General features: G+C 38.5%; 1 protein-coding gene across 1 annotated transcript in view; it reads right to left on the bottom strand.

Annotated features, from left to right (window-relative positions):
- LOC140246287 (pseudouridylate synthase 7 homolog) overlaps window positions 1-27,077 on the bottom strand; it is a 138,146-nt gene that overhangs the window by 40,252 nt on the left and 70,817 nt on the right. The window contains exons 7-8 of the mRNA XM_072325754.1: window positions 8,557-8,622; window positions 7,157-7,219 (exon numbers count right to left, since the gene is read on the bottom strand). Coding sequence (XP_072181855.1) covers window positions 7,157-7,219; window positions 8,557-8,622 — 129 coding nt within the window. The remainder of the gene's footprint in view (window positions 1-7,156; window positions 7,220-8,556; window positions 8,623-27,077) is intronic.

Below are 27,077 nucleotides of genomic sequence, written 5' to 3' on the forward strand. Positions count from 1 at the left end.
AAACAGGTTGGAAACCTGAAGCCCTATCTCAACCGAAATCATACCGTACCACCCCTTTAAGGAGAAAAGAAGAGAGGAAAGGTTCATCTTGTGATAGTTCCCACAACTGTTTAATAGGCAACCAAAATTTATGACTTCCTGAAGGAAAGCTGGCTTTTTTTTTTTGTAGTCTCTAACCCTCTCCAGAATGAGCAGAATGAATAAGATAAAGCAGTCTTACACTTGATTCATCAAAAGTTTTTGTTTTTTGTTTCTTGATGGAACAGGAATGTTCTTGCACATGACAATGAGTGTTGGTGGTGGGGAGGGGGAGGGAGGGGAGGGAGACATTTTCCTGATGAAATTACTGCATTGCGGTAAATGTTGCATGAGAAGATTTGAATCAGCAAAAGGGGATAATTTTAGACTGACTACTAAGTTACAAAACTGGTGATGCAGCTGAGGCAGAGGCTACTAGGGTAAAAGAGGTGAACATTCAAAACTCCTATAAAGAAAGGTGTACTGTAAAACGAGGAATGTTCGCATGCATTTTAATTTCGCGAATTTTGCGAGCGCCAAGATTCGCGAAATTAAAATGCACGCGAAAGTTCTTGTCTACACTATATGCATCGAATGCCGGTGGCAGTTCGCGAAAATTTCATGCTGCAAAAAAGGCCTTTGGCCCCAATTCGCAAAAAAAATCATGCCGCGAATATATAATGTTTGACAGTATCTAAAGGTACACAGACCCAAGACTCACAAGGACGTTTTTGAATGGCATGATGATGGCAGTCATCTTCATTATGAAGACTGACGATGTATAGCAACTCAACTTCATAATTGAAAGATATAGCATGTTTGTATGCATGTTTTGAAAGAGCATGGTTAGCAGGCAAACATTGTCTTTGAAGGAGCTGTATACATGTAGACGGCGAAACCAGCCAGGAACAATGACCAAAGCAGGAGATGAATTAAGACTGGAATTTTTTCATCCACTTTCTACATACTCACTGGACCAATCGATTTTATCTAAACGTTCTCGGAGAATAGTCAACGCACAAGCATGGGTCCAAGCAACCGCGCCATCTTGAATCCCGGATTTGTTTCCTATTAACACTGGCAATTCAACGGACATCTAAGTTTGTACACTATTTCAATGGATGATGAGTCTGAGAGAATTAACAATGGGCCCACACCTACAATGTATGGCACGGATTGCCTGCAAACACTGTTATGTGTAATGCACAAGATCTACTTGTCTAATACGGACTAGCTGCATGCACGCAAACTTATCTGATCATATTGCTCCTGTCCAGTTCTTATGATACTCTAGTACACAGGTAACATATTGTTTTTCTTGTGAGGAAATGTGCAAGACTTGATGTAAAGCCTGATGACTTCAAAAACATTTCCCACAGAGGATGTGTAATCTCTGACTCAATGGTTAAAACTCCCTATTGTTAATCACAGTGAGTCAGGCATAGTTTTTATAGCATTACTGGTACCTCTCAAAATCGAAGCAGATTCCCTTTTTTTGAAAAAAACTGCAAAAGAGGGACTATGGGAAGCTTATTTGAAACCTGTGAGTAAGGCATGACTTGCCTTGCTATAGAGATTGGATTTCCATTGTCACTTACTCATACCTTAACATGTACTTGGCAGTGCCATCACCACCATTGAGTCCCTCCCTGAAATCCAATCTCCATCCCCATATGTGGGACTATCCTATGCACATTTTGCTCTTCTTTTTAGCATTCTGGGTAGAGATAATCTTTGCATCATTGATTTTGTTTAAATTTCACATATTGCAGTATATGTGTGATGTCTCCTCTTCTTATTTTCTTCAGCCTCTTTCTCTCTCCTTTATTCATTTTTTCATTTTTTTATTTTTTTTATTTTTTTATTTTTTATTTTATTTTATTTTTTTTATTTTTTTATTTTTTTTTTTGGGGGGGTGTATATTAAGCAACATCTGAATAATCTCTTGACTTATGTGGGTTGACACAGATACATTTAAGTGACAGGAATATCAATCCATAATCTTCAGGTACAAACGTACCATATTTTGCTATCCCCCTGATATTCAACAGCTTGCCAAAAGAGGCTAATTTACAGTCTGGCAATTATTCTGTCTATGAAGGTAAATATCATCCCTGGCATTCTAAGCCAGAAATCAGCATAAATCAGGGCCTAAAAAATAAAGACATAAATGGGCAGGAGAAACTTCACACACACATGCATGCACACACACACACACACACACACACACACACACACACACACACAAATATGGTACAGACTCTAAAACAATAGTTCTGAACATTTTCCCCATATACCTACCAAGGCAAGAGAGTAAAAAGAGGGACAAAAATATGACAATAACATATTTTCCACATTAACATCTTACGAAGATGACAACTAGGTGTAAGAATCATCAAGCAATATGTTACAGTAGTTGGCAAACATTAGAATACATTGTTGCTGCATGTGGACCTGTCCTCCAAATCTCATATGCGTACCCATATCTCTCTCCCCTAACAGTCCCCCATGTGGCACCTGTGTAATTCCCTCATCCACAGCTAGAATACACTGCCCCCTCTATATCACTGCCCTGGTAACCTTAGTCTCAAGATCTCGATGCCGTCACCTTTAGCTCTTCCTTCTTTTCTCTCCCATTTTCTCCACCTCTTACACTAACCTTTCCCTCCCCTCCCCTACCCCCACACTAATTCCTCATATCTTTCTTCTTTCATGAATCTGAAACTTTCTCTCTTTCTTTTTCCAATGTGATCTTCATCACCTCGGATCTCGGCTTAAAATATATTGATTACCTTTTTTTTATGCATCACGAGAGATTAGAAGAAGATATATCACAAAGACACTTCCCAAACTGTGTCACTCCCTATAAATATCTCTTAATCAGGTGCATGATATTCAGGTAGTTCACATGTACTTTCTTTGACCTTTGAATGAACACTGAATACCTGAGACTGCCCCCTTTTTTTTTCCTGGTCACCATTATTAAACCCTCTTAGGACCATGATCTAAAACCAGCAATGGAAATGTATACAAGTTGTCCACTGTAATCATGACACAGTTGATAATTTTTCCTCTTCCTTCTCTTAATTCATCTATTACACTAAAAGCTTCCTAAAAAAAAACCCCTACCAATACAACAAAATGAAAATTATCAACCTATCATTAAATGTTTCTCACTGATAATGAAAATTGATTTGTGTGAATAAATACTGTAAAACATAACATTTTCTTGGCATGACATTTTTGCAAATTGGAGGCAACGGCCGTTTTCGCGCATGAAATTTTTGTGAGTTGCCTCTAACATTCAATGCATATAGTGTAAACAAGAACTTTCGCGTGCATTCTAATTTTGCGAATCTTGGCTCTCGCAGAATTTGTGAAATTAAAGGGAATCTCTCCCCTAAATTTTAAATTTTAGAGGTGTGACAGCATATCCTAAGAACTCTAGAGAAAATTCCATCCCACCACAAAAAGAACTGAACTGCTAAGTGACAGGTGAAGCAAAGATTCGGGTATAATGGACATAAACGAAATCTTCAAAATTCTCTTGAAGTTGCAATGTGAACTCGTCACTTGTATCAGGCAATTTAGGGATATATTTGTTTAGTGATTCCATCCCATAGGAATTAGCACATCAGAGGTTTATGTTGTTCTTATACCAGGAAGTATTATTATAGCATAGCTCCCTCTTTAGCTCTTCAGCTTTACACCTTTACCGATATCTCTATCACTTTGAAATGTTATGTGTCGAGGCACAAGAGAAGAGAACAATTTACTCTCATAACTCTGATTCACTTTGCAAACACGCAGTGGCCATGTCAGCAATTGTTCAGTAAGTTCTATACCTCTCAGACAGACATCCAATGGTGTACCATCACGTATTACAGACAAATATGAAGCATCCAGTACATGAAACGAGATATATGATCTTGCGCCACTCATTTTGGCAGGATGGGAAGTACCGTCTGAGAACGCTCAGAAAACCTGGCGACACGGAACGGCACATTAATTGTTTACGACAGGTTAATCCCCAAAGGCGGCAGGGCATTTCTTTGAGGGACTAAATTTCATCTTTTTTTTTTTTTTGAATAGCACTCATTCTGCTCGATGCTATGTGCAAGTGAAATGGGCCATTGACGAGGTCATTACACTACAGCATAGGCCATTTTTTCATGGTACATCTACTGTCACAGAAAATGTTACTTCCCAATTGGGGAAGGAATTGTATAATTCACATCCATCGATTGGCAAACAAAATGAACAGCAAATCGGAAAAAATTGAGTAGTTGAAAATAAACAAAAAAGTGAAGATTTTCAGCACTTGTGTCTTAATGCTTATCAAAGCAACAACAAAAACAACAACACATAATGCAATTTAATTCACAAGTTGAAAGAAATGGCATGTCAATTTCCTATGTAATGCGAAAGAAGAGAATTAAAAGATTGAGATTGGGTTACGACAGACTGCAGGCGGAGGATTTACAACATGATGATTCCTTCGCTTTGACCAAAGTTCTGCGCGGCTATGTGATCTGGCACACCTAATAAACCCTGACATCCTTTTCTTTATTTTTTTCCAAAACATAAAGCCCTCCTACACCACCTGCAGGGCCTCTTCTTCTAATCAGAGGAATAGCGACATCTCAAAACCTTTCAGTCTCAGTGCCCATGTAGCTCAACATCTACAGATCGTACACTGTACGTGACAGGGATCAGGTCTATCTCTCTCCCCTCCCTCTCTCTTCCCTTAGATGGCCCACGAACTCGGACTCAGCTCTACATGGAGGAAGAGAAAAATGCTCTCTTGACAGCTTAATTACTTCCGATCACATACGCAGTGGGAGTTGATGACAAATAGTGAAGTAAATACATAGACACTGCAGCAAGAAACAAAAAAAAAAATAAACAGAAGAGAAAATGCAGGAATGCTACTAGAATTCTTGGGTGCGTGATGTCTAGGGAGATTTGCAGGTGACCATCAGCAGTTAACTGTTTAGGCCCCATCAGCAATATCTTTATATACAAAGTCAGTGGGATTTTAGAGTGGTGGTTGTAAGATGGTTCATCAATTAATAAACACATGGCACTCCTATCAAACAACAAGATCACAGATGAAAATAAACTATGGTGTGTAGTAGGCACAAGTGTCATAACACAGCTGAAAGTGGTCATCATGTTTCTTCAAAAAGAAAAAAAGAAAAAAAAGGAGTAATTGCTTTTAGAAAAGCATCTTTACAGCAATTATTCACACTTGTTGTTCTCAGACGCTCAGTGGAAATCTCGCAGCTACCAAGGGCCCATTGTTCTTTTAATTCATGCATCATTCCCTTGACCCAGAGTGGATATTCCCAATTTCACACATAATTAACCTCTCTATGCTCAAAGCAGATTCCCTGGGAGGTTTAAGTAACTTGAATGAACATCCACTAGTCTTGAAATATTCTCTCCTCAAAGGAGACAGATGAAACACTACACCTACAGAAGCATGGTACAAAAAGAATGGCCAGTTCCAACTAACTAGTCATGTCACTCGCTTTTACAGAAGACATATGTGTAGAACAGTGAAATATATCCCAGTTTATTGCTTGATCTCACTTTAAATCATGATATAATTGGCGGGAGAAGGTGAAGAACAGTTGCCTTCGTGAAACAATGACTTTGGAATTTTTCAGACTACTATTCTGTCGATTTGTCAGGTCATGCGAGGTCACTGACCACTGGGTCCAATGGAAGGTGCTGCCAAAAATAACATCTCACGATTAGAGAGGACAGTGAGGAGGAAAATTTCATTTGGTACTGCGTTTACCCGGGACAGCCCTGTCTGCTGCAGCGCGATCCTGTGGGACAATGATCGTGCCGATCGTGATAACATGTCGGCTGCTAAAAAGAGTTTGCATTACTGCTCACGCTAATTCGTTTGTTTCATTACTCGACAGGTTACAGTGACATGCAGTTTCTCCGGAAGGCATTCCGTCCCCGAGTTCCAGCTTCATGAATTTTAAGAATCCATGTGACCAAATCAGTTGTACTCATGACTACACACCACCCAGGCAAGTATTTCAGAGCTCCATGAAGCATGCACAGGCATGCAGGGAGACTATGTTGACTCTAAAATGACCCTAGGTGACTGGTAATAATTAATAAACAGTATCAACAAGCAAATCCCATCATACTAAAGAAGACTGACGTGCAGTGCATGTCTTCAGACACTTTTACTTTTATACCGAGTAGCTGGGGCTACAATAATTTTTTTTTTCCCAGTTAAAATAAGGCCTCTAATCCTGGAAAACCAAAAATGTTTGCATGCATTCTAATTTTGCAAATTTCGCGAGAGCCAAGAATCACAAAATATAAATGCATGAGAAAGTTCTTGTCTACACTATATGCATTGAATGCCGGTGGCAATTCCCGACAATTTCATGCCGTGAAAAGGGCTATCTGCTCCAACTGGCAAAAATTTCATGCCGCAAAATAACTTGCTTTAATACGGTAATGTGATCTCCCAATAGATCCAGGATATTGTCAGGGAAAATGGACCCTAGATTCGTTTTTCGTAGACTTCTTCCCAGCCTGAAATACTTACAGAAAGAAAAAAAAAAGACAAGAAGAAGCCAAAAGGGGAAGAATTTTAACTGCCACATTTTGACTGTACAGTCATTCAGTTGACTGGGATGCCTTTGCTTTCAAGGCAATCATACTACATATGTACCTCTGTAGGGAGATTACCCTTCCTTTTACAGTTTGATTAAGATAGCTGATTTTAGACCACTGACCACAGAGTGACCTTTGACCTTCTCTGCACAAAGAAAATATTTTCTTCCTATTTCATATCCATCCATCATTTCCATCCATAAGTTAAAATACATTGTGCATCTATCTATCAATGTCTATATCTATTGATATCATACTATATATCCACAAAATTTCAACAAAGACGAACAGGTCACTATAATCTTAGCGTATATTTTTATGTCTGCTTCTGTAAGTGTTCAGCTCACATGGAAACCACGAAGTGAGGAAAAAGACCACACACAAGCTGACAACGGTATTAGGCGACAATCTGTGATGTGTAGAACGGGGTTACACGATCCCCCGAAAAAACCTCCCCAACCCCTTTCCCATCGCCACGGTAACTAACCTCAAAATGATGACAAAGTGGTTGCCTGACAGCTCACCCAGGTTCAGGGGCTTGTGTACATATCTGTGAAAAGTAGTAACATGCATGTGATACTGTGTAAATTATCACCGCTTGGTATATCATAAAAAATCATAGATAACTGTAATTATGCCGTATTTTTCATCAACACACATCACAAATCGAGACTTAAGACAAGACTTTACATGATTTTGCAAGTATGAAAAGGTTGAATGCAAATACAGATAAAAGCTTTATTCAAATTTTTTAGAGTAAGGTTACCAAAAACAGGGAAAAATGATTTTTTTTTTCAATTATACTGCACTTGTTACATTGGGAGAAATACTTGTGAAGATATCAAATCATCACACATATTTCACTGAATTTCTATGATTTTCAATACATTAAATCTCAAATATCTTAAAACTGATAAAAATGGATATATCTGTTTTGTATTAAAACTCATCATCAAAATATATGGCATTCTCAAAGTGATCTTGTATTGCAAATAACCCCCACAATATGTGCATGGTAGGATTGTGGAGTTTGACATTCTCATCAACAGCCAAGGCTCATCTCAATACTTAGACTTTTCAAACCACAAAGCTTGAAGCTCATCAAACTTTATAAAGGAATGACATGACCTTGATGCAAACTCCCTGTAAAGTCTTCTTTTTTTTTTGGGGGGGGGGGGGGATTCACACTGAGGCGAATTAGTGTGAATGATACAAATCTCGCAATTTGCATTGTGATCAAAATCTTGAGACTTTTATCTGTGTAGACACAAAAATCTCACTAAACAGCGCAATCAGCATCATGATCTAAATCCCAAGAAATTGTGAAACTTTTCAGAACTAGCACAATAACTTGCACTGTGGCAAGTGTGTGAACATTGGAGCCAAAAAATCCTAATTTTTTTTTTTTTTTTTAAATCCTGTCTTTCAAAACACACACCACACACAGCACACAAACTTGAGGGCAAGGGTTGCCATTCCAGTAGATTTTGGGCATGCACAGTTTGGCTGACTAATTATCGCAAATCATCAAATTGATATTACTGTCTGCATGGACAGACACACATACACACAAATCTTATATCTGTACTGCGATCAACATCCTGCTATTTTGTCTGTGTAAACTGTTTTGTAACTACCTTTTAAAAGGACCATACAAATAAACATGTGTTGCTTCCTCTAAAGGCCTATAAATGCTAGTCAGTACTGTTATTACTGTTGTCATCATTCTTATCATTATCATCATGATGATTATCAGTATCTTTGTTACAATCATCAATTTTCATATTGTTACTTCCACCATCATTACAATCATTGTCATCTACATGATCATTATCACTTGCTCTGACAGATGGTGTTTTTTAGTACAGCCCTCGCTCCACAACTAACCTGAAATTGCCGAGTCGTATGCAGCGAAGAACCTTGTTGAGCTGTGCAAGCCGCTGACCATCAACCCTGTAGACAGCAATGAGGATCAGTAATAGAAAGAAGAAAAAAAAAATGTTAGTCCAGTTAGACCAACCATCTCCAAGCATCTAGTACCCCTTTCAGTAACTCCTCTGGCTCGGGCCAGGCCCGCGCTTAAGTCTGAAAATTTTGAGTTTATGAATGGGTCGGGCCAAAGTGTTCAGTTACCATCATGATGGTAGTCAGCACTTACATGGCCAAGTTGGTGAATGGGTCAGTAAAAAAGTAGCGCAGCTCTGCTATAGTTACTGAACACAATTTTTACTGTTTGTATTATTTGGCACAGGCCAAATTAGCTCGGGCCAGGAGCTGGCCAAAAATGCATGTGAGTTACTGAAAAGGGTATAGGTTGTTAATGATGATGACAGAATCTCTTCCAAAAGTTTAAATTTAGGGAAATCCCTTTTGAATTGCAAGTGCAAACTGTAAAAAAAAAAAAATGTAAAGATTACATCTACATTATGCCCATTCATTAAATTGAAGGCTTTTCTTGTTTGGAAACTGAATTATTTTGTGCATTCACAAAAGTGGAAAAGTTTCAAGGAAAAAGGAAGGATAAAGTGTGTTGACTTTTGTGTTATGCTAACAACTCTTGAAATGAAAGACTCAACTTTTTTTGTGAAGCCCACCATATTGACACATGAAATTACAAATATTTCAAAGACATAATTCTACCAGATGAGCAGTGATGTTGGGAACGAATATGAACAATGTCAAAATCCTCCATAACAGTTGAATATAAAACTTCTTCCCTTTACAGGGTGCTACTTTACACTATACAGAGCACTGAATTTTTACCATTCTGCCTGTTTTTCAAATTTACGGAAATTTGCACAAGATTATTTGATGGGAAATCATCAACTCTGGCCTTTGTAAATGCCCCTCAAATGATATCGAAGTATCAACTCAATATGTGTGTGATCACTCTGTGACAAGCTCAAATAAACTTCTGTCCAATGCCATTCTTCTTCTTTTTCTTGTGGCTGGTTGGAATTATTGAATCCAAAGGAATTTAAAAAACAAACAAACAGTTTCATTAGACATTTGAAGAAGGGATATAAATCATTATGCAGTGACCACAAATTTTACAAATCATGCGAAATATGTATAGATTGAGGCAAAGAAACTCAACAGTACAACCTATGGTGGCAAAATAACTTTTAAGAAACATTTTATTGATTTATCCTTTATTGTCTAAGGACGATAATGGGTGTAGCTGATAAATTCTCTCCTGCCCTAGGAGACGTATTGGTGTGTAACCCATTACCCATCCCTCCCTCGCAATTAGATGCATCAGATACATTGATTACAAATATCAGTGAAAAGATATTGAATTATAGTCATAGCAGTGACAAATGCATAGATATACACACACAAACACTCTCACACACACAGACACACAAACGAGTGATGTGCCAGGTCCAGTGTCAGACATCTTTTGCCAGGTGATACGTTTCAAATCGATATGTAATTGGCCTACTACACTGTACATTGCAAGGAAAATATCTGAGAAAATGAATAAATGAAAGTTAGAAAACTGTGAAAGTTATATTGCCAAAGTCAGCTTTATGCACATTTTTCTTCCTCTTAGGATCTCTGACTTTACATGGGTAATGTGATGATGCACCACAAAAACTTGCTAGTAAAAAGAGTGCCCCCATATCATTGAACGAAATAAGATATAAGATGCTATACGTGACACCAACTCTTGGCACCACTTGGTAATCTGGAGGCCCTTTGAGGACTTCACAGGCAATCACAATCTGTCGCCCATCTGCGTCAAGAAAGAAGTTCTCACGTTGGGTTCCCCTTTTCTTACGTTGAAGATCCTCTCAGTTGGCAACTCTCAAACGTCAGAATCCTCTTCAACCACGTCACACAACTGCCATATTGCAGTTAACTTTTGGGGTTCTCAGGGTTTTTTTTTTTTGATGACTCACTCAATATTACGCATTATCAACACAGCAGATAGATATCACATCCTGTTTAAATACTAGTACTACTTAATGTTTGTCCTTGCAGCTTCATCATGTCTGTCTCATAAACTGAGAGAGGCTGGAAAGACAAAGACGGGGGAAATAAGAAAGACGAGAAACTGTACGAAAATGAGAAGAGATTACATAAAGCGATGAGCAAGAGAGAAAGATAGAGAGATTACTGAGGTAATAAGTCTACCTAGTCTTATGTGTGTGTATATGTGTATATGTACATATTAATATCTTTTCCTTTTAAAGTGATACTGTGCATGTTCATAAAGCAGTATTGGCAAGGTGAACTACATTGTACAACCAAACTTTGACAAGACTGCAGGTTTATAACAAAAACACAAATTATGCATTGATATAATATGAACAGATTTCTTGCTACAAACCAACAAATTTACCATGAAGACTAAAAAAAAAATAAAATAACAACAAACAAACAACCAAACAAACAAGGATGTCCCGATTTGTTTTGTTTTGTTTTGTTTTGTTGGTTTTTTTTTTTTTGGAGAGAGAGAGAGAGAGAGTAGATTGGGGACAGTTAATAACTTTATGTCAGGTGGGTTGCAGAAATTACAACAAAACTTGCAATGACTGTTACTCATCAGGTCATAGAGAATCCAACACATCATATTTTTCTTTTTCACTTGTCTTTTTAATCAAAGCTGCATCAAAGCCCGACAGGGAAAATGTGTATTGTGGCGAGTCTTTCTAATGCATCTTATAAATTTGTGTTTGCATAAAACAAAAAAAAAAAAAATGGGGCAAAGCTAGGTGAACAGATGAGAGTTGGAACCATCTTCCAATAAATAAACACCACCAGTGATCAAGGCATCTAGCGATTGAAAGGGATGGGGGAAGGGGAGGGGAGCTGGTCGAGACTGACATCATAATACATCACTGATGTATGAAAGATGGCATTGTTTTTACATTTTTCTCTTTTTGTGTGTGCAAAACTACACTTGCGTCACCATCCCTTCATCAACACTTGTAATGACATTGCAGCAATATTTTACTTTGAAAAGGCTAAAGTAGACCGATATTGAAATTATTAAGTCCCTCGTTGATTAGTCAGCCATATTACTAGTCTTTCCCTGATGTGAAAGTTCACAAGAAGACCGCCACAGGTAGGAGGTGTCCGTATGTCTCATCAGCAACAGATATTTTCCAAGTACAGCCCGCCTTGTGGATTTCAAACAGCTACCTATCATCTCATACAGACTATTTCCAACATATAGCGATGAAAGAGTGACTCGGGTCCATCACTTTTTATTTTCTATTCTATGAAATGATAAACTTCCAACATTTAACTCTTTATGTGCCACGTTCGCACGTCCGGCTCAGTCGACGGCGTGCCAACTTCGCATATTGTGCTCAACAAACAAAGCCGCCAAAACCGATCGATAAATCGCTAATCCCGCGGTACAATCAAAGCGTTTCTCGCGCTTTTGTTCTTCTCACATACGGCTTGCATTCTATGTGGTGATTGACTATCAAGAGGTGTTCCCAACTAGATTTGCGTGTCCATTCTAAGTTTCTGTCACTATTTTATTTGCAAAAGTCGTGCCTTTACAGTAATGTAGCAACTGGTAATGCAAAAGAAAAATTGAAAATAGAATTGTTATACATTGTATATGGAAGCAAAGTTTCGCATTCCTCTTTAACTTTGCTTACTATTATGTCCAGCTTAACAGAAATTTGTAGAAGTTATACAAATTTGAAAAACAGAATTCTTTCTCAAAGCATGACTGCCTTCGTGTCTCAGAATAACGTGGCACACATGGGGTTTCCACCATGGCACATAAAGAGTTAAGCAGAACTGAATCACACAAGGGAATTGTAGAATAACCCAAAATGTGACAGACACTATTCTTAGTTCTGTCACAGGCAAGACAGGAAGGTGTGGAAATGATTGACAGATCTGGAAAAAGAAAGAACTAGAAAGAGATGAAATACTTCCATGAGTGCCAGCAGAATGAGACATTTTCTCAGTGGACTGAAAAATGAGCACGCAATAATTACTGCTTTATCATCATCCAGGGTTCCCGGCGGGATTGCTCCGAATGGCACTGGCAAACTCCTCCAAAGAGAAGAAATCCGACACTTGATGTTTGCGCGCACATCTCAATACTCTCTTAACTCATCATAATTGACGAATAAACCCTCTCAGAAATACCTGGCAATCATTGACTTGAGATGAGTGTAGTAAAAACAAACAAACGAACAAACAAACCACCCAACAACAAAAACACAGTAGCCACATATTTTTGTTAATGAGATTCCTTTAAAGAGAGCAATTTACCTAGTTTCTGTCCCTGTACAAGATTAGCAGGCAAACTGCCAAATGACTTTTACTGCTCTGATTCTTGGCTGAGAATCTGTATTGTACAAAGTGTGGGGCTCTTATCAATTTAAGGGAGAAGGACCTAGCTAAAACAAGAGTTGGGGGCCACTACATAAATAGAAAATGAGTCACTGCCAGGGCTCCGGAAATATTGATACAAGGGACACAATTTCTTTATTCTCTTTTCATGGGTACAGCAAGTCTGAATGTGTTTTTCCACAAACTATGCATAGGTAAAACTTGTGATTGCTATGTATACATTTGATATTAGCTTGATCTCATTACAACATTCATATGGGATATCCAGCCATCTTCTCAGATGGAAATGAAACTAACCCACAAACGATTTGCCCCACATCAACGCAAAACTAAACATTGATTATTTAGTGTGAGTTAAAGAATTGTAGCCAATGATGACAAATCATGTTGTTAAAAAAAAAAACTGACCATACTGGTCATGACATCAACATAGCCTATAGCTTGCACAGATATTGGAGTATACTATCAATTACAGAATTGAAGAAAGAAAGACAAACAAACTTGCATGTACTGCTAATTTGCCTGTTAACTTCTTGTTTCTTCAAGCAACAAAAGGTGTGCACACACATACCAAAAGGTGGGACTACTATAAAAGTGTGATTGTATGATACAGTCACACATTACATCTTCCTTGCATCCATTCCTGTAAATACAACTCACTAACTTTTTTGTTAATGTTTTGCTTTTGTTCTGCTTCTGTTTTGTTTTGTTTTGTTTTTTTTCACTCATGGCGACACCATGCTCCCTTTTATTTTTCTTTTCTCTGCACTTCCTTACTACAAATTAGCATGATCGACAAAATTAAACATACCGTGTAATTGGAAAGAACAATGCAAGGTTGAGAAGAAACTCCTGTTCTTTCACTCTCTGTCCTTGTCTATAAATACACACTGCATTTCTTTGACACTTCCTGTCTCTCTCGTTTGTGTGTTGAATGACAACGGCCTGCCTGGCATAGCAGGGGGAACTTGGTAACACTACTTTCCATTCATTCTCTCCCACCCATCCCCCCCCCCACCTTCCCCAAACCATCCTTACTGCTGAAAAGCTGATGAAGGGCTGTTGAGTCAGCAGGAAATTTGAGTAAACCGGGCTTCATTTCCTCTGAGAATTCAAAATGAGACAAGAAAATTCACCAGCCATATTGTCCCCCTAGATCTCCCTTTCCAATAAAAAAACAGGTCAAGGCAGACAAGTTAAATTCATTTATTTCTACTTCTTTCAAAACCAGCAGAGATTTCCTACTCTTAGAAAGTTGAACAATCAAATCAGATTAATTTTTGAATCGAGTGTATATGTACTCTGATGGCAGAACTATAGTGATTGCACTGCACTACAACTGCAGAAAAATGCCTTGATTACTTACAAACTCTTGCCTTTTGCCTCTCCGAAAACACGGATAGGCTCATCCTGCATGTATCTGCACGTATATTTATCTATCCATGATATTCATTGTGTGTGTGTGTGTGTTATAATGATGTGTGTTTGAATGCATACATGTACATTTATTTATGAATGTATGCATTATCTATTCATTTGTTCGTTCGTTCATACATTCATTCACTCACTCATTCATTCGCTCGTCCATTCATTCATCTCATAATAGCACAATACTATGGTAGCTCTTGCCTAGGATCACAGTTACCTGATGAATCATCCAAGCTTCTGTCAGAATTAGGCTCTCTCATGTGATATGTGACAAGATTCTCAGGTTCTCCCAGAGATTTTATCTCAAATTATGAGATAACCTTTCATAGAACATCACAAAATGTGCACAGTCTGCACACTTTTTTTTCGGTTAAAATGATATCCATCAAGTTTTATTAAGCATAAAGTGCTGGAAAGGAAGAAAGAGAGAATGGTGAACTTTACCCCAATTCAGGCTGTGGTAACAAAAAAAAAAAAAAGAATAAAAAAAAAAAGAATAGTTGCCCTGTTCTAATTTCCCAGCAACAGAACAAATGACATCAAAATTTCTAAATATTATTTGGCTTCTTGATTAATTAGATATCGAGCCATTGCAGTAAGCATCAATTTGATGTATGCGGATCACCCTGTACAGAACTGGTGACAGGCAAACCCCATTTGGTCATTTCACAGGTTTGTATGCCATTTTCAAATCATGACACTGACATTTTAAGAACAGATCACATCCACTCCACCTTTCATTTGCAAAAGGACAGAAGTGACCTATGGTCCAAATTGGAATAATTAACATTTCCAGATTGGAATTTGAACATTCCGCTTGGCTCCAAAGTTTGGAGGAAAGGCAGAAATCCTACTGAGATACATTTGAAGGGACGGCATCACAAGATGGCACTACACATAACATGGTTATCGTGTATGAAAGATGCATTTCACACAATCATATGAATGATACTTTTGTCACTTGCTTCCTTTTGCCAGGGTGAGGCATCATATATTGCTCCCACAGTTAAAAAAAAGAAAAAAAAAAAGAAGAAGCTACCCTTGAATTGCAAACCAAAGGCAAATGAGATAAACTTGGTCATTCCAAAAGTTTGTGTGACTCTTTCAAAATCATGGTTTTAGGATTGGAAAAACAAAAATCACAGCCTCTATTTCTGAAGGTTAAACACACAAAAAGACATGGCCTTAAACCACAGATCCATGACCACATATGATACATCCTGACATTTCTCTTCTTTCTTTAATAAGTATTGACACTTTCAGATTAACGTCCTTGAGAAAGACAACTACTCAGTAGAAAGGGAAGAAAAAGAAACAAGGAAAATAAAAGCCACTGAACTAAGGGTCAAATTGAGCAAAAGGTTGTATGTTCGGTGACTAACAGAAATCAGACATTTGGCATCATTGCATTGCAGCATCCCCCCAAATTTGGCCTGGGAAGGAGACAGCTCATCCTAATGGTCAGCATGACAAAGCATGACAGAGAGGGGAATCAAAGTGAGTTTGGGGGGAAAGTTGGGTTTTCTGGATTGTTGTTGATTTTTTTTTTAAGTTGATTTTTTGTTTTTAGTTGAGGAGAGGTCATCAGTTTTTTGGGGAAATTATATAACTCATTAACTTTTTACTGTACCGGGTAATTCATATTGAAGTAACTTTGAGTAACTATACTGTACAGTATGTTATGTAAAAGACTTGAAAGAAAAGAAATTTTCAAATGGATGACAAAGATTGAAAGTTGAAATTGAAATTGAACTCCTCTCAATGTAGAACAAACAATATATAGACTCTGGCCCTCCTGTTACATTTTGGTCTGTCTTGGCGGAGGATTTCACGTTGAAATAAATGATAAGAGCCAACCTGTTTCAATCTGTAATTTCATTTTTCAGTATTGTGCATGAAACAGCTGGCGGTAGTAATGAAGGAGACTGAGTAGCCACCTAGTAGTGACTCAAATCTCACTGGTCGTGGAGTGGTTATGGAGACTTCTCCACAACGTCTCCTGGATACTAGCCTGGTCTCCTGGGAGTCACATGAGAATCAAACATGTTAAAGGGTGTGTACAGTTCTGGTCGAGGTGAGGATTTAGCTTTTAACATTTTGCGAGATATCCAGAAACCACTCTATGAGATGTCAAAGAGCATGCAATTCTAAGAGGTGTCAAAAGTTTACTTGATGAAAATCGGTTTTTGAAATGGTTGAGATATCCAAAAACAAGGTGAAACAAAGAGAGCCTAATAAAAGGCGTGGCCAGTCGCCTTTTATTACCATCACTTTTTTGGACATCTCAGTCATGTGAAAACCAATTTTCATCAAATAACCTTTGAATCCTTTTTAAAATTACATGCTCTTTCATATTTCATATGAGGTTTCTCATTATCTCACTTTGGAATGTTCAAAACTTGAATCCCCACCTCAACCAGTAGGCCTACTGTACAGTCCCTTTAATTCTTCTTTTTTTATATTTTTTTTTTTAACAGAGACTATTTCAAGTCTCCAGCTGGTCTTGGAGACATCTCTGCGACGTCTCTGTAACGCCTCTGCGATGGCTCCATAGCTGAGACAAATTTTGTATGCGGGGGCCTCCAAGATGTCTCCACAACCATGCGAAGACCCAAGCAATGCATGCACTTGCCCGAATTTATCACACCATAGACTTCTTGTGTGTGATTGTGAAGCTTAGACAGCTGCTGCACGTGGTGATTATTTCACAGGTCATATTATTTCGTGAATTGGGACTTTATTATAAAGAAAATTCTGCAAGTGGTTGTACTCGTGATTGAGAACCACAATACGGTAACGGAATGAGAAATAAGTCCTACTCCTCTTCAGATCAAAAGTTAGTGATTTTTTCACATTTGAGATGATATAAGTTGTATGTGTGTTATGGGAGGAAACATTCTCACAAGTCGTGGATTATTTTTACTATCAGTGAACTCACAAAATTCATGAAAATTAAAATGCTGTAAAATGTACTGTATATGAATGGTATGAATGTGTGCCCCACAGCTCCCAGGTGGACCTTATACAGTACACATACTTGACAGCTACAGTCTGAAGATATAGTTGTATCTGCACCTGACTAGCTCTCTGGTTACCTCACGTGGAGCCAATCGTGATCACGGACCAACATTAAAGCCTTGGGAAAGAGTTGACTCACTTGATGGGGGGGGGGGGGGGATTCCTGGCTCCTGGCATGGACTGGGTCCCCAGTTTGGACCTTTGGGAGAAACCTCCCTCCCCATGCACTGTGTCTCACACACCATTCACACCAAAATGGGTGAAAGTCTGTTTCTACATTATTTTGAACCATTTACCGGTACATTACAGTGGTCTTGCTGTCAGCATGAACAGACTTACACTTGTGACTATAATCAAATCCATTTTTGTTTTAGTTGCATTTTGTCAACACCACATATACAACTGTCAGAGGCAAACAATTAACCAATGCAAACTTTGTGCGAAGTTCATAAATCAGAAAATAAACCACTTTTTTGCTGATTCTATACTGATGAAGACTCATAATGTGACACAGAAAAAAAAAGTTGATGCTTGATTGATATTGTTTGTCTGTTTGTTTGTTTGTCTATTTGTTTGTTTGTTTGATTTTCCATCTGAGAAGATACACTAAGCTGGTCTTCCATGGGGTCCAGTAGGATGTGAGGCAGGGCCACTTCAGCGGGTTAAATACCCTGCTCTTTGCGAGGAATGAATGAAGTGGAATCTTCTAAATACATGAGTTGTGGCTCTGTCACACATGGGACCTCCATTCTATGTCCTATCCGAGGGACAGAGTGCTTTGCCTCTTACTAGAGGGGACAATATGCATTACAAACCACATTGTTCAGTTAGACCCGGGTCTTACTTTTAAATGTTTTTGAGAGTTCTTGACATTTTTTTAATGTATGCAATCAATTCATTTTGAAGCTGGCAATGCAGTATATTTCATTTTATGAGACTACTTCTGCCTATGTTGTGCTTGAAATTCTGTGACATGTCCCACTGTAAATGATTCACTTATACAAGAAAACTCTTAGCAAACCTTATGAGGACATCTTCACTCCAAAACATTGTAAAACGAGATTAGCCTGTATTTTACAGAAAGTTTATCGCAACATGGAACTTGTTTTGTTGCATTTCAAAGTCATTTCATGGCCTGCTAAAAAATTCAATTCACAAAAACTGCCCCAATACAGAGGGTCAGCTTGACCTAGAAGTGGTCCAGATACTGACCACAGGTTTCCCTTCTACTTGACATAAAATGTAAAAAATCAGACAGCCTGGGACTTTGTGTGATCTATGGCACTTCCTTTCTCGCCACACATGGGTGGGATGTACTTTTAAAATCCCACTCCCTCCTGCCATAGTGTTTGAACTTCACTCTGACATTTAGAATTCAGACCCCTTCTTTAAACTTTTCTCTCCTTTACTTTTTTTTTTTTTTGACGGAAGTACCAGCTTTTGACTGCTCTTGTCTGCAGGACCCACGCAGGGCGCTCAAATACAGTATACTGGCCTGGAGGTTCTGTTTGAGTGTGTTATACCCCTACATCACAATACTGAAGACTTATAAATGTTAAATGTTTATGATTGGTCAAATCAAGGAATTGCATTCCCCTGAAAATGCCTTTTCTTCTTTTTCTTTACCTGTTTAATTTCTCTCTTTCCCTCCTGCATTCTTTCAAGCTAAATTCATTTTCTTTTTTTTTGATAGATGTGAATACTGTCAACAGGAGAAAGATGAGAAAAATTCAACAATTGAGTATAATTCAACTGTTTATCATATTCTCTCTATCTCTCTTCTCTCTCTCTCTCTCTCTCTCTCAAATTGTAACTTTTTAGTAATTTTTTTTTGACAATCCTAACATCAGAAATTTCTGTTTTGCCAATTCTATTTTATTGCTTATCTTTTTTCTTTCTTTTTTTTGCTAGTAACTGAAGGTACTAAAAAATAAAAAAGTCAACAAATTTATTAACTGTTTGTTTGTTTTTTTTGAAAGAAAATATGATAGAATAGAAACACATCGAGTGCTGTCTACATTTAACCTTTACTGTGCTTTGTTCACCAATTAGCAGAGATCTCTCGAAAAGAGTTGTCAAAAGATAAGGATTACTTAAAGGGACCGTCACTGTACAGTACTAGTTGAGGTGGGGATTCAGGTTTATAACATTCCTAAGTGAGATAATGAGAAACCTCTTATATATGAAATATGAAAGAGCATGTAATTTTAAGACGGATTCATATTTGATGAAAATTGGTTTTCAAATGGCTGAGATATCCAAAAAAGTGATAATGATAAAAGGCAACAGGCCACGCCTTTTATTAGGATCTTTTTGTTTCACCTTGTTTTTGGATATCTCAGCCATTTCAAAACCGATTTTCATCAAATAAACTTTTGATACCCTTTAGAATTGCATGCTCTTTGACATCTTGTAGAGTGGTTTCTGAATATCTTGCAAAACGTTAAAAGCTAAATCCTCACCTCAACCAGAACTGTACACACCCTTTAATCCTCCTGCTCCCTAATGTGTCACTTGCCTTTCTGCTGGACTGAGGAATGTTGCTACACCCGAATGGGCTTGCTAATTTAACCTGTTGAGGATGGGCTGATTTTGCTACAACATACATTTCCCATTGACACCTGACCAAGTATACTCCGGGACTAGTCTTCAACGGGTTAACAACCAGCTCAAGATTGGAGGGGTTACTGACTGCTGATGATAAAGCTTGTTAAGTTTAACATAAACAGTTCATATTTGGCATACTATTGTGGTAAATTTCAATCTAATACAAAATGTATTACACATGAATTTCAGTGATTTGAGATTAGGGTGCAACAATTATACAAATACAAAAAAGACAGACATGAATCAAACAAGGTATCACACTCAAATATATATGTATATGAGCAATGTTGTGCTTGTTCCAACAAAATGGGAGCTACCATAAGTTTATATATCTCATTGAAAAAATCCCAGACAATAAATAGAGAGGAATGAAAATCAGAACGATGGCATACATTTATTAACGTATTTATTCATTTATTTATTTATTCATTCATTCATTCATTCATTCATTCATTCATTCATTCATTCATTCATCTATTTATTTACTTACTTATAAAATTCATTCATTCATTCATTCATTTGATTTAGGGCAACTCCATCTGTGGTTGTGCACTGTTATTCTTGGGGCCACATCTAAGAAAATGCAGCAAATGTTCAAAAAGAGGTTCAATGCAGAAAAGACATGACAATATTTCCATCTGAATGTGTGAGTATACTCCCAGGAGGTTCTGCATATAGTACAGGAAGAAGAATATAATTTCATGAAAAAGATAATTTCTTGAAGAGGATAATTTCTTAACACCAGTGTGAAGAGTATACTTTTGTATCCTGGATTGAGCTCAAATCTACATCTGTAAAACAAAACAATTAAACGAGCAGATCTCGGATCACCTACTAAAATGCGAAAATTACACAAAAGGGCACAGAGCAATCATGGAACACAAGAACCATGATAGTTTCTCCTTGAATATGTCATAAGCCAATTTACCTAGGTCATCCTTCTTGCTGATGCAACTGGATGACACCCTGTCAAAATGTCACGTAACTCCTCCCTGACATGGTAACGGCTTTTCTGTCTGTCCGTCTGTCTGTCTATCTGTATTTCTTTCTCTTTCTCTGTCTGTATGTTTAACTCACTTTCTCACCCTCTCTCCCTCTTCTTCTGTCTTTTGATTATTCTTTCCTTAGTGTGCCTCCATCTCTTTCATTCTCTCTCTTTCCCTCTCCCCCTCCCCTCCTCCCCCTTCTCTCTTGACTCTTTCTCTCACCAGGTCTCTGGTTTTTCTCTCACTACTCCATATGATTAACATAGCTGTCATGTATGCGTCACAATCAACAGGCCCTGAGAAATAGGAGAGAGAGAAAGGGGAGAGAGGAAGAGAAGAATATGAAAGAGGAAGAGAGGAAGGGAGAGAGAGGCAGCTACAGCGATAGAGGGAGTTAGAGCACGTAGTAAGTACGGGGAGTACACGATGTGCGTAAGCTTTCTGGAAGGGAGCATGCTCGAGCACGCAGGAAACTTTCCGGTATGACTCGCAGTCATTACATCCCCCTCAGTCCTTAGACACCACACGTTCCACGCAGAGCACAATCTCTTGTGTCTGCGCTGCCCTCTCTCTCTTTTTTTTCCTGCAGCCAATTGTGGATAGCCCTTCCCCTTTCCAATCCGGAATTCTCTTTCCCCCACGCGGTTCTTGTCGCACTCTCCGGTCGCACGGTTCCGTCCGCTCAGTTAGCTTTGCCCCGGCACTACTCGCTGGCTTGGGGTGATTCATGTACCTGCGGTCAGCAAGACTGACTTGGCACTTTGTACGTTCCCCTTCGCACGAGGAGGTTCACTTTCCACACTTTTGAGACTATATTCTTGGAACATGTTCATCAAGGCCGCGACTAAACTTGGGAGATCATATGGTGAGTTGCTATTTTCTACACCTCTGTACGCCTGAGTCGTCTTCATGAAGCATTTGTTGTATACTTCCAATGTCTTTTCTGTACCATATCTAAAGCTGTCAGAAGTTAGAGCCTATTGGTCATCGACTTGGTGAAAATGAAGACTAAATCTAAAATTTTTTGATGCATTCAGTGCTTTATAGGCCAGTATGTCATCACAGCCGATGAACGAGTTCTGTATTTCAACAAATGGAACTCTATTTTGTATCATCTTATCATCTTATCCAATGTAATGACACATGGTATAAAAATTACATACACACATATACATCATAATCTATGCATAAATAAGTGTGTTGGTTATATGAAAGCATTATTTGGACTGATTGTTGGAAATGTTCCAAATGTTGATACACGAAGTCTACACCAAATGTCCACATCAGAATCACAGCACTTGGTGAACATCTCAAAATCAAAGTGCCTTTACCCCTTCCCCCAAGACCCATTTCCATCTTTCATTATCGTCCCAAAATACTCCGTCTGAGGAAACGCACGAAAGCGAGGATTACGGCAAAAATGAACTGACAACCTCTTCCTACCCATTTAGAGGACGGGGGGGGGGGGGGGGGGAATAAAGCGTCTGTTCATTTAACTTCCTGCAATGTTCTCAAGCCTTGTTGCTATGAGATACCGACAAGGATTAAACTATTACTTGGATCCGGCTTGGCTTCATCTCCTTTTCACAGACCTAATGAATTTTCCACTCCAGCAAAGGCAAGATCGTATCCAGAATGATCTTTCATCATGCTCACAATGATGATGTCCTGTAGTTTGCCTTCCTTCATTCATTCCTCCTGAATTCTGAGGTACCTTCGGTGATCCACCGGAGCCCCTAATCAATGTCCTGTGATCACAGCATACAAACTACAGTCTCAAGATAGATATCAACATTCTATTCCAAGCCAAGAACCCTTCCCCCTCCACTCTCTCTCTCCCAAGTTCCATAAATATGGCTGTAAGCCCGAACTGATAATGCATTGTTAAAATTAGTTCTCTTGGCAACATGAAGTCGACTTTGCCAATAAAAACTGACTTGATCATCAATGGCAGGTGGTGGTTGATTTCTATCTGTTTGGTACTCTAAATCTAAGTCTTTCCTCTTTGAAGTTAGATCCACTCAGACTTTCCATAATATGCATTGATATTCATTGATATTCATCAGATTACACAAGATATATCAAAATTGGGCTTTATCAATCTACAAAAATTCTAATCTTTCTCACTGGATTAAAAACAAAAGATCAGATGTACCAAATAATGTTACAATGCGGTTCAATTTACTTTTCCTTTATTTGTTGAAAAAAAAGAACAATGTAAAGAGTGGGCTGCCCTCACCCCCCCCCCCCCCCCCCAATGGAGACCTTCTTTGCCACATGGTGGTTCTTTGCATATTTTTAAGTCATGAATGTCTAGAACAAAATTCCCTCTACGGCTAAGCTACATGAACAGAGAGAGGAGATGGGAGTAGTCAGGACCTCGGAGTTTTGATGCGTTAAAGCGCGCATCCTTGTTAACACGGTTGCAATATATTGTTATGGCTTAATTTCATTATTGTTTTCTCAGTATCAACACTTGAGAAAGGGCGGCGAGACACTCGAAAATTTGTGTGCAGAAATAAACCGTTGGTGATACAGCATGAACTTTGTTCCAGTTTTGTTATTTATATACATATATGTATATATATATATATATATATATATATATATATATATATATATATATATATATATATATATCCCTAGTTGGCACCTTAGCCCGTTGAGGACGGTTTGATTTTGCTACAACACGCATTTCCCATAGACACTTGCCCGAGTATACTCGGGACTCGTCCTCAACGGGTTAGGGAGACATATTGGGGGGAAGTGTCTTCATTAGGGTGACAACTGGTCATTAAGGAGACAATTTTCGTGTCTCCATTGCGTAAACTGCCATTGAACATGTATATAATAATTTGCATATAAAACAAATGGAAATGTCTTCCAAATGACCCATCTAGGAGTATATATATATATATATATATATATATATATATATATATATGCATACCAGGGATATTCCTATAAGATAAATTGTATGGGCTGCTTACCAAGCTGTTAATCAGCAAATCCATACAGTTCACATTCTGGCTCAACATGTGCATAGTTTGATCTGAATCATCCCACTACGTATCTGACTGCTGTACTGTGCTAAAAGTTGGGGGGGGGGGGGGGGAGGGATTCCATATCGTCGCTGGCGCGACAAGACCTTGTATCTACAAAATGTCAAAAGTTCAAGAGAGCCAAAAAACATGGCGGCCAAAGCACTATAGCGAATAGGATAGCCTTTCCTTTGACATTCCGTGGTGGCTTCATTTTTGGAGAAAGACAGTTGGGATTTGGACAGGACATCATTTAGCCCATTATTTGACTATTAATCAAAAAAAGTCATTTTCACCAAAATTGCAGATACAAGGTCTTGTCACCCCAGCGATGATATACTTCGGCCATGACCTCAACACTTGACACCAATGTGTAGATCTTTATGGCCACATTTTGAAGATGGGGTTTATGAATCTCAGAATGAAAAGGATATCACTTTGACATATCTCACAAAGAAACCTTGTCCATTACTATCATGATGGATATTGTCCATTCACACTATCAGGCATTTTTCTTTTTAATGAGCATAATCTAAAGCACCTTCCTTTTTGTGGTAGGGTTTCGTTCTTTCGGGTTTCGTTCTTTCATACTTTGTGAATTGATGCTAAACCAAATATCAACATACCAAGACACAAACAATACTATTTAGACAAAATCTAGGGGTTTTCCTATAATGACCTCTCTCTAAGGGGACAGATGTAGTCCGAGAGTTCAAGTTCGTTTACAATTATCTGGCATGTCTGCAAAATGTAAAAATATATCAACATACAAAACACAGCCTCTACCAGTCGACCCAGACCGTAAACATAATCGCTGCCATAATTCAAGCGTATCTCATTAGCTCCAGACTATTGAGTCAGTAACGTGACACCCCAAAATGAGGAGTTTGAAATCACGCCAGCAGACGAGATTACAGCAGCATGGAGTTGAAAGAAATAGATGCGAGATTTTGCCAGATTGTAATTCGGTGAATATCACCTCCTCCTTTGCCATTGCAAGGGAAGTGAGAGAGAGAGAGAGAGGGAGAGTAAGAGAAAGATATGAGAGAAAGAGAAATGAGGAAAGATAAAGAGAAAGAGATGGAAGGGGGTGAGAGAGAGAGAAGAGCAAGCAAATCTGACAGTATTATCACCAACCATATCTTACGGTCCCTTTCCTCCCTGCATTTAGAAGGTGTTACTTTTTTTCTTTCAATTTTGCAAACATGGAAACTTAGAAAGATCCCCCGTATTCCAACAGCTGCGAGGATCATCCGAGTGCGGGAGTAATTCCACAAACAATTTTTACTACTCGAGACACGTATTCCATTCTGTTAGAGCCTCTGCGTGGATTTCAGCAGATCTGATCTGCTCGATTACATCTGCAGAGCCAATGCCTGGAAAAGGGCAGAGATTCTAGTACCTAATCTGCACACTAGAAAAAAAAAGAAACGAAGAAAAAATAAGTCCAAAAGAATAACACAAGCTCAAATCATATGCACTGACAGTACTTTCCCCATCGATCAAGCAGAATTCTTCAAGACACGTTTTCTGGCTTATGATGCCTGACTGTGTTATTCCTTCACACAATTTAGAATGCTCAATCACTTGGGGAGTGCAAATCCCAAGGATTTTCTTTATTTTTAGATGCCAGCTATCAAGGTTTTAAGAAACTGTCCTAAGGAGGCAAGCAGAGTCTCCTCATCATGTACAAGTGTCTGTAAATAGACGAAATATCATGCATCATACATATAAGACAGTTGTTCTGTAACATACTAGTAATCATGTTAAGTTATTATTCATTTTGTTCTTTTGCACGCATCCTTTCAAGACAAGGTTTATTAGTAGAAAGGGTCAATTATATCTCAACATAACAACGCATGCTGGCAAGCTTTGATAGAGGCTATAATAAACATTTGTGATTGGTTTCCACAATCTGTTTTCAAATACTGTATAAGTGCAAATTTTCGCGGTGTTGAAATATTCGTGCATATTGCGCAACGAGAAGCTAGCGCGAAAATAAAAGCATGCAAATATTTTTGCGTGCCATATGTTCCAGTACTTGATGACTTGATTCCGCGGAATTAAAAACACGCGAAAGTCTTCTGACATGGCCAAGCGCGAAAAATAAGTTGCGCAAAAATATCCACTTTTACAGTAGAGATGAGGTGCTCTCACAGTGATGGTAAAATATTGCAGTACAGTATTTCAAATACCATGGTATTTCATGATGTCACAAATGCAAATACACCACAAAATACATTGCAAAATACATTACAAAATACCATGGCATTTAGGGTGGTAGTTCAAACTTTGAAAGTATGCACATGGAATGTAAATTGTTACAAAATATCTCTGATCATAATGCTTACCAAAAATAATCCGATACTTCCATGAATGAGAAGAGTGCCAAGTGATCGAAAAACTATGGTATCTATTAAATACCGTGTTATTTTTGCCAATGAATAATTCTAGTGGGAATTCACCTATATACAATTTATTACATACAAAAAAATGAAACACCTGCTTTTAAACAATGCCATTCTATATTACCTAGGGTGGTTGATACCTGACCAAAATTAGAAACAAAAATGTGCTAGATGAAAATTCTGGCGCGACTCTCCTTTGGAGCGTAGTGACGAAAAAAGGGGACAGGGAGACGTGTAGCCCATGCGGCAGACTAAAGGCAGCTGTTCTTCTGCCAGGAAGAGCGACATTGCACTGCGGGGCTTGTCGGGCAAAGCTGGACTGTCCAGCTTGTCCAGCTTAATCAAATTAGCCTTGAAGGCAGAGAAAGAATTCGAGGTCAGTCTGTGGGAAGGGGAATTCCTTTTGTGTGTAAGTGTGTGTTTGTGTGTGTGTGTCTGTGTGTGTGTGTGTGTGTGTGTGTGTGTGTGAATAGAAGAGAGTAAGAGAGGGGGCGAGAGAAACCAGCGTCCTAGGTGTACCCTACTGTCCCATCTCTGGGACACGCTAATGGCCGGGCGTCCGTGGAGTCACATTTCTCCGGTAACATCCT

Source organism: Diadema setosum, chromosome 2, assembly GCF_964275005.1.
Source record: "Diadema setosum chromosome 2, eeDiaSeto1, whole genome shotgun sequence".
Lineage (NCBI taxonomy): Eukaryota > Metazoa > Echinodermata > Echinoidea > Diadematoida > Diadematidae > Diadema > Diadema setosum.